This window comes from Pseudophryne corroboree, chromosome 8, assembly GCF_028390025.1.
Source record: "Pseudophryne corroboree isolate aPseCor3 chromosome 8, aPseCor3.hap2, whole genome shotgun sequence".
Taxonomy (NCBI): domain Eukaryota; kingdom Metazoa; phylum Chordata; class Amphibia; order Anura; family Myobatrachidae; genus Pseudophryne; species Pseudophryne corroboree.
In genome coordinates this window covers 414,808,238-414,822,780 of record NC_086451.1, presented here as the reverse complement: position 1 = coordinate 414,822,780, position 14,543 = coordinate 414,808,238, and the positions used below count along the sequence as shown (strand labels likewise).

Sequence of the window (14,543 nt, the reverse complement as noted above, 5' to 3'; positions counted from 1 at the left end):
CACTCGCCCCTCTTGGCTGCAGCGCATCCGGCCCCCCTACCCCACCCGCGGCAACCCCGCACCCACCATACCCCCAACCACAGCACCTCCGGCCCACTCCCCCATCTGACCCACCCCCTACCAGCAGCAGCTACAGACACCCTCCCCCATCTGCGGACCTCCCCCACCTGCTTCTCCCCCACCCGCAGCACCTCTTGACCCCCTCCCCCATCCGCAGCACCCCCTCTGCAACCACCCCTCCACCACCTACCCCTCCCCCACCTACCCCCTCCCCAATCCACAGCTCCCCCCCACCCGCTGCATCTACATACCCCATCCGCGGCACCCCGCACCCACACCTCCCCCACCCACAGCACCTATAGAAGCCTTCCCCCAAACACACCACCCCTGCATCCACCCCTCCCCCACGCACAGCATCTCCAAACCCCCTCCTTCATCCACGCCCCCCCCCCCCCGCACCCCCCTCCCCACAGCAGCATATACAGACCCCCTCCCCCATCCACAGCACCTCTAGACCCCCACCCCCATCCATGCCCCCTGCGCACCTGTCCCTTCCCCACCCACAGCACCTTTGCAATCCCCCCATATGCGCACCCGCCCCTCCCCCAGCCCCTGCACTTCTGGACTCTCATCCACAGCCCCCCTCTGCACCCACCCCACCACCACACGTAGCTCCTTCAACACCATCCGCAGCCGCTACCAGTGACTCCCTGAATAAGGGGTGCTCAGTAGCATGGAGAGGCTCCTCCACCTCACTGCACCCACCCCCTTTCCAAGCCCACCCGCACACACTGAGCTTCTGTGAGTATAGGTGCTACCAATGGACATTGGATTAATAAGAAACACTAATACTGTGGCCATTATGTGTATAAGTGACACTGCTACCTGTGGCCATTGTGTATAAGTGATACCGCTACCTGTGGGCATCGTGTATAACTGAAACAGCTACCTGTGGGCATTGTGTATAAGTCACACTGTCACCTGTGGCCACTGTGTGTATAAATGCAGCTACTACCTGTGGGCATTGTGTATAAGTGACGCCGCTACCTGTGGACATCGTGTATAACTGAAACAGCTACCTGTGGGCATTGTGTATAAGTCACACTGTCACCTGTGGCCACTGTGTGTATAAATGCAGCTACTACCTGTGGGCATTGTATTTAGAAGCGACTCTGCTACTGTGCCCATTGTGTGTATAAGCGGCTCTGCTACCAGTGGGCTTTGTGTCTGTAAGCAGCTCTGCTACCTGTGGGCACTGTGTGTATAAGCGGCGCTGCTACCTGTGGGTATTGCGTGTATAAGCGGCTCTGCTACCTGTGGGTATTGTGTGTGTATAAGCGGCTCTGCTACCTGTGGGTATTGTGTGTGTGTGTATAAGCGGCACTGCTACCTGCGGCCATTGTGTGTATAAGCAGCTCTGTTACCTGTGGCTCTGCTACCTGTGTCCATTGTGCGTATAGGCGCCGCTGCTACCTGTGGCCATTGTGTGTATAAGAAGCTCTGCTACCTGTGGGTATTGTGTGTATAAGCGTCTCTGCTATATGTGGGTACTGTGTGTATAAGCGGCTCTGCTACCTGTGGGTATTGCGTGTATAAGCGGCTCTGCTACTTGTGGGTATTGCGTGTATAAGCGGCTCTGCTACCTGTGGGTGTTGTGTGTGTATAAGCGGCTCTGCTACCTGTGGGTATTGTGTGTGTATAAGCGGCACTGCTACCTGCGGCCATTGTGTGTATAAGCAGCTCTGTTACCTGTGGCTCTGCTACCTGTGTCCATTGTGCGTATAGGCGCCGCTGCTACCTGTGGCCATTGTGTGTATAAGAAGCTCTGCTACCTGTGGGTATTGTGTGTATAAGCGTCTCTGCTATATGTGGGTACTGTGTGTATAAGCGGCTCTGCTACCTGTGGGTATTGTGTGTATAAGCGGCGTTGCTACCTGTGGACATTGTGTGTAAAAGCGGCTCTGCTACCTGCGGCCATTGTGTGTATAAGCGGCTCTGCTACCTGTGGCCATTGTCAGTATAAACGGCAGAAAACTGTTCAGGGCTAACGGGGCGCAGCCCCTTTCGACGGTGTGAAGAGCGCCCGTAGGGCGCGATGAATCACCTAGTATATATATATATATATATATATATGTGTGTGTGTGTATAAAGATTCAAGCTAAATGACAGTAAGGTGAGCGGGTAACACAATTTCCGTGCAAACCTCATATTTCGAGCACAGTAATTTAATGTTTGAATATAAAAAGCAATAATATATAGTGTAGCCATAAAGTGGAAGTGAAACATTTTATAGTTTATTTTAAGATTTTTGAGAACTGTCAACGCAAACCACAGAATCGCGCCTCAGAGGTTTATATTAACTGAACATCTCTAGCTTTCTGCTTGATTTAAAGTTCAACATGAAAATTGGGACATATTTTGCAGGGGTGAACTAAACCCCCCTGAACCGTGTCTCCGAATGCAAGAGACTGCATGGCAAGTTACCTGCAACTTAAAATACAGTGCACATTCACATTGCTGCACATTTTACACATGTCCCATCTTTACATGAGCCAAGTGGATTTGTATCCTGTGTGCCTATGTATATTCCTCTCTGATACCCAGGTCTCTGTCTTTCCTTGTCACTCGCTCTATCTCTTTATTTATCTTTTTCCTTTCTCTTTCTTTCTTTTCTTTCTTTCTCTTTCTTTCTTTCTTTCTTTCTTTCTTTCTTTCTTTCTTTCTTTCTTTCTTTCTTTCTTTCTTTCTTCTCTCTCTGTCCCTCTTCCTCTCTCTTCTGTCTCTCTCTATCCCTTTCCCTCTTACCCTCACTCTATCTCTTTCATCTCTTTTCCTCCCTCTCCCACTTCCTCTCTTCCTCCCTCCCTCTCTTTTTCTTTTTGCCTCTCTCCCTCTTCTCTCACTCTCTGTCCCTCTCCCTCCCTCTCTTTCTTTCTCTCTCCCACCCACCCACCCTCACTCTCTTTCCTCTCTCCCTCTCACCCTCTCTCTCTTTCCCTCTCACCCTCTCTCTCTTTACCTCCTCCTCTCTCTACATCCCTCTTCCTCTCTCTCTCCCTCTCTCTACCTCCTTCCTCTTCTTTTGTCTCTCGCTGTCCCTCTTCCTTCCTCTCCCTAAATTACTCCCTCTTTTCTCTTTATCTGTCCCTCTCCCTTCCTTCCTTCCTTCCTTCCTTCCTTCCTTCCTTCCTCTCTATTTCTCTCTACTGCCCTCCCTCTTCTATTTCTCTCTCTGTCCTTCTTCCTCCCTCCCTCTCTCTTTCTCTCTCCTGCCCTCGCTCTCTCTTTCCTCTCTCTCCCTTCCTCTTCCTTCCCCACTCTCTCTGTCCCTCTCCCTCCCTTTCTCTCCCCCACCTCACTCTCTCTCTCTCTCTTTTTTATCTCTCCCTCCCTCTATCCCTTCCCCCTCTCTTTCTTTCTCTCTTCCTTCCACCCTCTTCTCCCACTCTCTGTCCTTCTCGCTCTCTCTTTTTCTGTCTGCCTCCTACTCTCTATTCCTCTCCATCTCACGCTTTCTCTGTTCCACCCTCACTCTTTTTGCTCTCTCTCACTCTACCTTCCTCCTCTCTCTCTCTTTCCCCATCTCTCTCTCTGCCTCCCTCCCACTTATCACTCTGTCCCTCTCGCTCCCACTCTTTCTCTCTACCTCCCTCTTCTTCTCTCGCTCTGTCCATCACCCTCCGTCTCTCAATCTCTTACTCTACCTTCCTCCCTATTCTCTGTCTCTCTCTCTTTCTCCTTCCATCACTCTCTTTTTTTCCCATCTCTCTTTCCCTCTCCACTCTCTCTAACTTCCTCTCTTTCTCTCTGCCTCCCTCTTCTCCCACTCTGTCCCTCTCCCCCCTCCCTCCCTCCCTCCCTCTTCTCTCACTATTTGTCCCTCTCTCTCTTTTTCTCTTGACCTCCTCCCCTTCTTTCTTTCTGTCCCTCTCCCTCCTCCCTTTCTCTCTCTCCCTCCTTCTCTGTTTGTCTCCCCCAACATCACTGTCTCTCTCTTTCTCGCTGTGGCTTTCTCTCTCTCTCCCAGGTCTGCTGCATTCCACAACTTTATCAAGGTGGCATTAACCAAAAACCCAAAGAAGAGACCAAGTGCCTCCAAACTGCTGATGGTGAGTCTTGGCTGAAGCACTAATGCTTGGGAGTACTGTGGCAGAACCAGTTACTATAGTAAGGTCGGTGCCATGCATGTGGAATAATTTAATTGGCTCAATGTGATATAACACTACGCTGGTCAGAGCCAATGAAGATGATAATTCAGTTTAGTTGAGTAAGTTCCTCCAGTCTTTATTCACCTGTAACATGAGGCAGTCTGGTCTCACTAGCGAGGTCATATTGAATTCATATACAATTTCACAGCTGTGAGTTATCTTTACGGGGGATACTCTAATGCAGGGGTGTCAAAGACAAGGCCCGCGGGCCAAATCCGGCCCGCCAGACCTCGTCTGATGGCCCGCGGTGCCGCCGCCATGAAACCCCCTTCTCCCGAGTGCCCAGCTCGGGGGGGGGCGGGGTTTCGCGGAATGACGCGATTGCGTCGTGACGTCACGGCGCAAACGCGTCATTCAACGAAACCCCGTCGGAGGAGGGAGAAGGGAGCCGCGCAGACGAGGAGGGAGAGGCGGCTGAAGAGCGGCGAGAACCGCTTCAAATGTAAGTCAGCCCCTCTCCCTTCCTCTCTTTCTCTCTCTCTCCCTCCTTCCACCACCTGCCACAATGTGTAAAATGGGGACCTGTACCTGCCACTATGTGTAAAATGGGGACCTGTACCTGCCACAATGTGTAAAATGGGGACCTGTGCCTGCCACAATGTGTAAAATGGGGACCTGTACCTGCCGCTATGTGTAAAATGGGGACCTGTGCCTGCCGCAATGTGTAAAATGGGGACCTGTGCCTGCCGCAATGTGTAAAATGGGGACCTGTGCACTATAAAAGGGGGCACATGGCTGGGCACTATAAAAGGGGGCACATGGCTGGGCACTTTAAAAGGGGGCAGATGGCTGGGCACATATAAGGCAGGTGGAGCGGTAAATTTTGGATAGACCTACAGATACAACCGGCCCTTTGATGAGGACCAAACTGCTGATGCGGCCCCCGATGAATTTGAGTTTGACACCCCTGCTCTAATGTAAAGGAGGAAAAGAAATGATGCATAATTATTAATCACTCCTGCCCCCACTTACAACAAATGGATAAGCCACCAGCAATCCTTTGTCCTTAAACAATCACACTTTAAGTCATCTATCACACCTACACATAGAGCTCTATTCAAGTGCTGTGGCTACAATGAGACCGTTAGACAGATTTCTGATTCAGGTAACAGGTTCTTGCGGTGGGAAGAGCCCCCAAATATGCTGTATGTATTGAGTAAGCTTCAAAAAGAAGGGGTTGTCCAAAGTAGGAAAATCTCTTTAACTTGATTTGTATAGTAGTATTGTGTCTGTTTGTACTCCATAATCTATAACCTTCTGCCCTTTATTATGCTTTTCTAGAATAAGCGTAAAGCAGATGTTTTTGCCATCATGTTTCCATATGAATCAGCACTACACAACACAACACTACACTTCACTGCTCTACACTGTTATCAACACTAGTGAACCTAGAAAGATATTCTCCTAGAAGACGTGATGTGCCTCCCAAGTCTGTCCCCTAACACTTTGCTTCCTACTGTCACTTCTTCAAGATCTGTCTCTTATCCCTACTTCCATCCTAATGGCACCTCAGTGTTCCCTGCCCTCTGTCTACTTTTTTAGGAAGTCTCTTGCCGAGTAGTGGGATCCGAGAAGAACCTAGTAAAAGTAATAACGTACATGACCACTTTGGTTCCCAGCTTACCGATAGGGCCGGATGCAATGGAGTGTGCGACAGCCGGAACTCCAAGATTCCGTCCAAACTCGTACGTTTTCTTAAAGCAGCAAACATTTATAAGGCAAAACTAACCTGGTTTTACCTTGTAAATGTTTGCTTCTTTAAAAAAACGTAGGAATTCGGCAAGAATCTCTGAGCTCCGGCTGTCTCGCACTCCATTACATCCAGCCCAATATGTACATTAGGTACCCCCTAAGCGGGGTCCTAACAATTCCTGTCTGAAAAAAAAGGCTAAGTGTAGCTTACAGGCTTCATTGACTGATGTCATCACCAGATGGAGTTCGCTATCTTGGCTAACTCCGAAAGCTACTGTAAGCTAAATTGTGCATGTCCCATTCCCTTTTCCACAGTCCTTGTGATCCATCTCTGGGGGCTCTTTGCAAAAATAAGCCCTTAGACTTCTATAGGTGGCATTTCCTATCGAACCAAAGATCCAGAAAGTTAAGCTATCTCTATTTCCCTCCTCTGTCATTTGCCCTCTACCTCTTTCTCCATCCTCCTGACACCTGTATTTTAGCTGTATACTATCAATCTGAATTTTAATTCTTACCGGAACCTCTGTGGCCTGTCGCCAAACTCTCTCGCTTACAGCACCAGTTTGTTTCCCAGGCTGGACTTGGTCCTTCCCTCACTCAAGAACTACTGGAAAAACTGAGAAATCCTGACAAGCACAATGAAAGCCCAAACACAGAAGAAGATGATGATATGGAGGTGGGGGTGTGATAATGGAAAAATAAAATCAAACTGTATTCCGAATTCCTGACTAAACTGACAGAACATCCCACATAACATTAATAAACCCCACCAGCCCCACATAACATAAATGGTCCCACCACCCTCTACATACATTTAACACTCCACCACCATACACACTAGCCTCATAGAACATTAATAGTCCCATCAGCAGTCGACATATTAGTCTATTAAATTAATCCTCCCTAAAGCAATGCATAAATGTTCTGTACCAATAGCATGTATGGAGGGGATGGTTAGAAATGCAGGGAAGACGAGGAGGGAAGGGGAGGGATGGAAGGGAAGCAATTGATTTGAGCACAGCACACCACTTTTAATTTGCACCATTCCTGATAATCCCACGACGCCCAGACCAGGGCTCCAGGTTTGTATTTTAAATTAGATAGAAAATAGAAAAAAAAATAAGCGTCTGACAGGGCCGAGTCTACCCTGTAAAATATTGGTTAAGAGAGTGAACGTTCAATGTGACTGCTTTTATTATACGTGGGACCAGAGCCGGTTTTACGCATACGCTGTTTATACAGCTGAATAAGGTGCAGCATAGAGGAGGGCGCCCTACTCAGCTGCGCCATCGATATGTGTAACGCTGGCCATTCCTGATACGCCCTGATATGTAGCGCCTGCCCGGAGACTCACGAGCAGGCAGGGATGTTGGCGCCGCCATGCTATGTATGGCAGCGCACCCTACTACAGTAAAGTGAAGAAAAATAAAATAAACTACTGTTCCCAGAATCCCTTGCTTCCAGACAGCAAGGGCTGCTGGGAGCGGTAGTTTATTTTGAGATTCTTCACATTACTGTACATGCAAAATAAACTACCGATCCCAGAAGCCCTGGCTGTCTGGCTACTAGGAGCGGTAGTTTATTTTGAGATTATTCTTCTTCTAGTAATATAGTGGCATGTTGAGGCGCCAACACCACTGACTGCTTTGCGAGTCTCCAGGCACAGGGGGCATATCAGGTAATACAGTACTTTGATTAGATTAATATGTACGGGGAAGTATTAAAGTGGGCAAAATATGTAAGGGGAACTTCAACGGTGGGTAAATGTGTCAGGGGCACTTATATAGTGTGCAAATGTGTAAAGGGCACTTATATAGTGTGCAAATGTGTAAGGGGCACTTATGTAGTGGGCAAATGTGTAAGGGGGACAAAAGAAACAGAAAATCCCTGCTATGTGGCGCTAAACAAATCAGAGCTGCCCTAGATGGTTTACCACCCTAGACGTCACCAAACATCTTAAATACATGAACAAAATACTACAAATTTTTGGAAGGTATACCACCCTGGGCGCTTGTATTAAATGGTGAAAAAAACAATAATATAGTACAGTCACTTATTCAAAAGACTTGAGTGTCGTTCCATCAGTTGACGGTATGCTTGATTTCAATTCAGAAAGATGCAGTGCATGAAATAAAGAAAAAATATATATAGTGTAACACAGTTTTAAGTGAACAAAAAAAATCCTTGTGATTATATGACGTAATATAACTCTGTATGTGATGTTATATCCAATATTAGCCAAGGTGTACCCCACTCACTATATGAATAATGCAAAATAAGCACATCAAGGTATCTTTAATCAATGAAGAATGGCGTACCCCACTCACAATGTCAAGAATGGCTTGAAGCTCATCAAGGTATCTTTCTTGTGGGATTTGGGACTTGTCTTCCGACCCAGATTATTTTGATCCACGTATACCCAAAACAAACAAGAACAAATTTCCCAATGTGTAGTAGAGCTTTCAAAACCATATGGGATGCACGATGACTTTAAGATAACGTACTTTGAATCAATATCTCAAATTTAAAATTAATAAGCGTACCCCACTTACAAGAATGCAGTGATTTCTATTAGGGATGTGCACTTGAAATTTTTCGGGTTTTGTGTTTTGGTTTTGGGTTCGGTTCCGCGGCCGTGTTTTGGGTTCGACCGCGTTTTGGCAAAACCTCACCGAATTTTTTTTGTCGGATTCGGGTGTGTTTTGGATTCGGGTGTTTTTTTCAAAAAACAGCTTAAATCATAGAATTTGGGGGTCATTTTGATCCCAAAGTATTATTAACCTCAAAAACCATAATTTCCACTCATTTTCAGTCTATTCTGAATACCTCACACCTCACAATATTATTTTTAGTCCTAAAATTTGCACCGAGGTCGCTGGATGACTAAGCTAAGCGACCCTAGTGGCCGACACAAACACCTGGCCCATCTAGGAGTGGCACTGCAGTGTCACGCAGGATGGCCCTTCCAAAAAACACTCTCCAAACAGCACATGACGCAAAGAAGAAAAAAAGAGGCGCAATGAGGTAGCTGTGTGAGTAAGATAAGCGACCCTAGTGGCCGACACAAACACCTGGCCCATCTAGGAGTGGCACTGCAGTGTCACGCAGGATGGCCCTTCCAAAAAACACTCCCCAAACAGCACATGACGCAAAGAAGAAAAAAAGAGGCGCAATGAGGTAGCTGTGTGAGTAAGATAAGCGACCCTAGTGGCCGACACAAACACCTGGCCTATCTAGGAGTGGCACTGCAGTGTCACGCAGGATGGCCCTTCCAAAAAACACTCCCCAAACAGCACATGACGCAAATAAAAATGAAAGAAAAAAGAGGTGCAAGATGGAATTGTCCTTGGGCCCTCCCACCCACCCTTATGTTGTATAAACAGGACATGCACACTTTAACCAACCCATCATTTCAGTGACAGGGTCTGCCACACGACTGTGACTGAAATGACGGGTTGGTTTGGACCCCCACCGAAAAAGAAGCAATTAATCTCTCCTTGCACAAACTGGCTCTACAGAGGCAAGATGTCCACCTCATCATCATCCTCCGATATATCACCGTGTACATCCCGCTCCTCACAGATTATCAATTCGTCCCCACTGGAATCCACCATCTCAGCTCCCTGTGTACTTTGTGGAGGCAATTGCTGCTGGTCAATGTCTCCACGGAGGAATTGATTATAATTCATTTTAATGAACATCATCTTCTCCACATTTTCTGGAAGTAACCTCGTACGCAGATTGCTGACAAGGTGAGCGGCGGCACTAAACACTCTTTCGGAGTACACACTTGTGGGAGGGCAACTTAGGTAGAATAAAGCCAGTTTGTGCAAGGGCCTCCAAATTGCCTCTTTTTCCTGCCAGTATAAGTACGGACTGTCTGACGTGCCTACTTGGATGCGGTCACTCATATAATCCTCCACCATTCTTTCAATGGTGAGAGAATCATATGCAGTGACAGTAGACGACATGTCCGTAATCGTTGGCAGGTCCTTCAGTCCGGACCAGATGTCAGCATCAGCAGTCGCTCCAGACTGCCCTGCATCACCGCCAGCGGGTGGGCTCGGAATTCTGAGCCTTTTCCTCGCACCCCCAGTTGCGGGAGAATGTGAAGGAGGAGATGTTGACAGGTCGCGTTCCGCTTGACTTGACAATTTTGTCACCAGCAGGTCTTTGAACCCCAGCAGACTTGTGTCTGCCGGAAAGAGAGATCCAAGGTAGGTTTTAAATCTAGGATCGAGCACGGTGGCCAAAATGTAGTGCTCTGATTTCAACAGATTGACCACCCGTGAATCCTTGTTAAGCGAATTAAGGGCTCCATCCACAAGTCCCACATGCCTAGCGGAATCGCTCCCTTTTAGCTCCTCCTTCAATGCCTCCAGCTTCTTCTGCAAAAGCCTGATGAGGGGAATGACCTGACTCAGGCTGGCAGTGTCTGAACTGACTTCACGTGTGGCAAGTTCAAAAGGTTGCAGAACCTTGCACAACGTTGAAATCATTCTCCACTGCGCTTGAGACAGGTACATTCCACCTCCTATATCGTGCTCAATTGTATAGGCTTGAATGGCCTTTTGCTGCTCCTCCAACCTCTGAAGCATATAGAGGGTTGAATTCCACCTCGTTACCACTTCTTGCTTCAGATGATGGCAGGGCAGGTTCAGGCGTTTTTGGTGGTGCTCCAGTCTTCTGTACGTGGTGCCTGTACGCCGAAAGTGTCCCGCAATTCTTCTGGCCACCGACAGCATCTCTTGCACGCCCCTGTCGTTTTTTAAAAAATTCTGCACCACCAAATTCAAGGTATGTGCAAAACATGGGACGTGCTGGAATTTGCCCATATTTAATGCACACACAATATTGCTGGCGTTGTCCGATGCCACAAATCCACAGGAGAGTCCAATTGGGGTAAGCCATTCCGCGATGATCTTCCTCAGTTGCCGTAAGAGGTTTTCAGCTGTGTGCGTATTCTGGAAACCGGTGATACAAAGCGTAGCCTGCCTAGGAAAGAGTTGGCGTTTGCGAGATGCTGCTACTGGTGCCGCCGCTGCTGTTCTTGCGGCGGGAGTCCATACATCTACCCAGTGGGCTGTCACAGTCATATAGTCCTGACCCTGCCCTGCTCCACTTGTCCACATGTCCGTGGTTAAGTGGACATTGGGTACAACTGCATTTTTTAGGACACTGGTGAGTCTTTTTCTGACGTCCGTGTACATTCTCGGTATCGCCTGCCTAGAGAAGTGGAACCTAGATGGTATTTGGTAACGGGGGCACACTGCCTCAAGAAATTGTCTAGTTCCCTGTGAACTAACGGCGGATACCGGACGCACGTCTAACACCAACATAGTTGTCAAGGCCTCAGTTATCCGCTTTGCAACAGGATGACTGCTGTGATATTTCATCTTCCTCGCAAAGGACTGTTGGACAGTCAATTGCTTGGTGGAAGTAGTAAAAGTGGGCTTACGACTTCCCCTCTGGGATGACCATCGACTCCCAGCAGCAACAACAGCAGCGCCAGCAGCAGTAGGCGTTACACGCAAGGATGCATCGGAGGAATCCCAGGCAGGAGAGGACTCGTCAGAATTGCCAGTGACATGGCATGCAGGACTATTGGCATTCCTGGGGAAGGAGGAAATTGACACTGAGGGAGTTGGTGGGGTGGTTTGCGTGAGCTTGGTTACAAGAGGAAGGGATTTACTGGTCAGTGGACTGCTTCCGCTGTCGCCCAAAGTTTTTGAACTTGTCACTGACTTATTATGAATGCGCTGCAGGTGACGTATAAGGGAGGATGTTCCGAGGTGGTTAACGTCCTTACCCCTACTTATTACAGCTTGACAAAGGCAACACACGGCTTGACAAATGTTGTCCGCATTTCTGGTGAAATACTTCCACACCGAAGAGCTGATTTTTTTGGTATTTTCACCAGGCATGTCAACGGCCCTATTCCTCCCACGGACAACGGGTGTCTCCCCGGGTGCCTGACTTAAACAAACCACCTCACCATCAGAATCCTCCTTGTTAATTTCCTCCCCAGCGCCAGCAACACCCATATCCTCCTCATCCTGGTGTACTTCAACACTGACATCTTCAATCTGACTATCAGGAACTGGACTGCGGGTGCTCCTTCCAGCACTTGCAGGGGGCGTGCAAATGGTGGAAGGCGCATGCTCTTCACGTCCAGTGTTGGGAAGGTCAGGCATCGCAACCGACACAATTGGACTCTCCTTGTGGATTTGGGATTTCGAAGAACGCACAGTTCTTTGCGGTGCTTTTGCCAGCTTGAGTCTTTTCATTTTTCTAGCGAGAGGCTGAGTGCTTCCATCCTCATGTGAAGCTGAACCACTAGCCATGAACATAGGCCAGGGCCTCAGCCGTTCCTTGCCACTCCGTGTGGTAAATGGCATATTGGCAAGTTTACGCTTCTCCTCCGACAATTTTATTTTAGATTTTGGAGTCCTTTTTTTACTGATATTTGGTGTTTTGGATTTTACATGCTCTGTACTATGACATTGGGCATCGGCCTTGGCAGACGACGTTGCTGGCATTTCATCGTCTCGGCCATGACTAGTGGCAGCAGCTTCAGCACGAGGTGGAAGTGGATCTTGATCTTTCCCTAATTTTGGAACCTCAACATTTTTGTTCTCCATATTTTAATAGGCACAACTAAAAGGCACCTCAGGTAAACAATGGAGATGGATGGATACTAGTATACTTATGGATGGACGAGCGACTGCCGACACAGAGGTAGCTACAGCCGTGGACTACCGTACTGTGTCTGCTGCTAATATAGACTGGATGATAAGGAGATGAAATTAATATATATATATATATATATAATATCACTAGTACTGCAGCCGGACAGGTATATATATTTATTATGTAATGACTGATGACGGACCTGCTGGACACTGTCAGCTCAGCAGCACCGCAGACTGCTACAGTAAGCTACTATAGTAGTATGTATAAAGAAGAAAGAAAAAAAAAAACACGGGTAGGTGGTATACAATTATGGATGGACGAGCGACTGCCGACACAGAGGTAGCTACAGCCGTGGACTACCGTACTGTGTCTGCTACTAATATAGACTGGATGATAATGAGATGAAATCAATATATATATATATAATATCACTAGTACTGCAGCCGGACAGGTATATATATTTATTATGTAATGACTGATGACGGACCTGCTGGACACTGTCAGCTCAGCAGCACCGCAGACTGCTACAGTAAGCTACTATAGTAGTATGTATAAAGAAGAAAGAAAAAAAAAAACACGGGTAGGTGGTATACAATTATGGATGGACGAGCGACTGCCGACACAGAGGTAGCTACAGCCGTGGACTACCGTACTGTGTCTGCTGCTAATATAGACTGGATGATAATGAGATGAAATCAATATATATTATATCACACTAGTACTGCAGCCGGACAGGTAGATATATTTATTATGTAATGACTGATGACGGACCTGCTGGACACTGTCAGCTCAGCAGCACCGCAGACTGCTACAGTCAGCTACTATAGTAGTATGTATAAAGAAGAAAGAAGAAAAAAAAACCACGGGTAGGTGGTATACAATTATGGATGGACGAGCGACTGCCGACACAGAGGTAGCTACAGCCGTGGACTACCGTACTGTGTCTGCTGCTAATATAGACTGGATGATAATGAGATGAAATCAATATATATATATATATAATATCACTAGTACTGCAGCCGGACAGGTATATATATTTATTATGTAATGACTGATGACGGACCTGCTGGACACAGTCAGCTCAGCAGCACCGCAGACTGCTACAGTAAGCTACTATAGTATATCATGATAGAGGGCATTATGTTCATATTACAGGATGATTTTTTCCTACAAAGAAAGGGCACAGCGATGGGCACCAGGTTCACTCCAAGTTATGTCAATTTGTTTCTGGGGTTGTGGGAGCTAGAGAACATCTGGACCCACAACCCACATGGAGCAAGCCTGGTGTCCTACGCTAGATATATCGACGATATATTCTTCGTGTGGAGAGGGGGGAGAGAAACCCTTAATACTTTTTGCAATTCATTAAATGACAATATCAAAAATATTATTCTTACTTTTGACATCCAGGATTCGATGATTAATTTTCTTGATATAACAGTGTACATTGAAGACAACATTATACAATTAAAATTTTTTACTAAACCCACAGATTCGGGGAGTTATATTCCCATTTCTAGCTGCCACCATGATAACTGGTTAAGTTCCATTCCCAAAGGACAGTTCAAGCATTTGCACAGAAACTGTTTGAAAGAATCAGTATGTTGAACAGGCTACGATCATGAGTAATCAGTTTCTTAAAAGTGGATATAATAAAAATGAGATAGAAAGGGCATGTGAACTGGCAAAAACTGGTGAAAGCACTATTCCTTTAAAAAAAACGAAATCTAAGGGCAACTCAGAATTTGAATTCATTATGCAATATACCAAAGAACACAAAGGTGTGGAAAAGATACTGCGAAAGCATTGGCATATCTTAAAAAAGGATACGATCCTGGGTCCTCTATTGCCTGAGAAAACCCGGTGTATATATAGAAGGGCCCCTAATCTCAAATCTTCTTTGGTGTCAAGTATGTATGCTCCTTCATTATCCAAATCATCCATTACTTC

The 14,543-nt window shown here is 47.0% G+C and overlaps 1 protein-coding gene across 6 annotated transcripts in view; it reads left to right on the top strand.

Moving 5' to 3' along the window:
• MAP4K1 (mitogen-activated protein kinase kinase kinase kinase 1) overlaps nt 1-14,543 on the top strand; it is a 165,775-nt gene that overhangs the window by 87,926 nt on the left and 63,306 nt on the right. For 4 of the 6 annotated variants that reach the window (XM_063937909.1, XM_063937906.1, XM_063937910.1 and 1 more), the window contains 2 exons: nt 4,028-4,109; nt 6,457-6,576. In XM_063937909.1, coding sequence (XP_063793979.1) covers nt 4,028-4,109; nt 6,457-6,576 — 202 coding nt within the window. The remainder of the gene's footprint in view (nt 1-4,027; nt 4,110-6,456; nt 6,577-14,543) is intronic. The other 2 variants (XM_063937907.1, XM_063937908.1) reach the window with 2 other exon arrangements.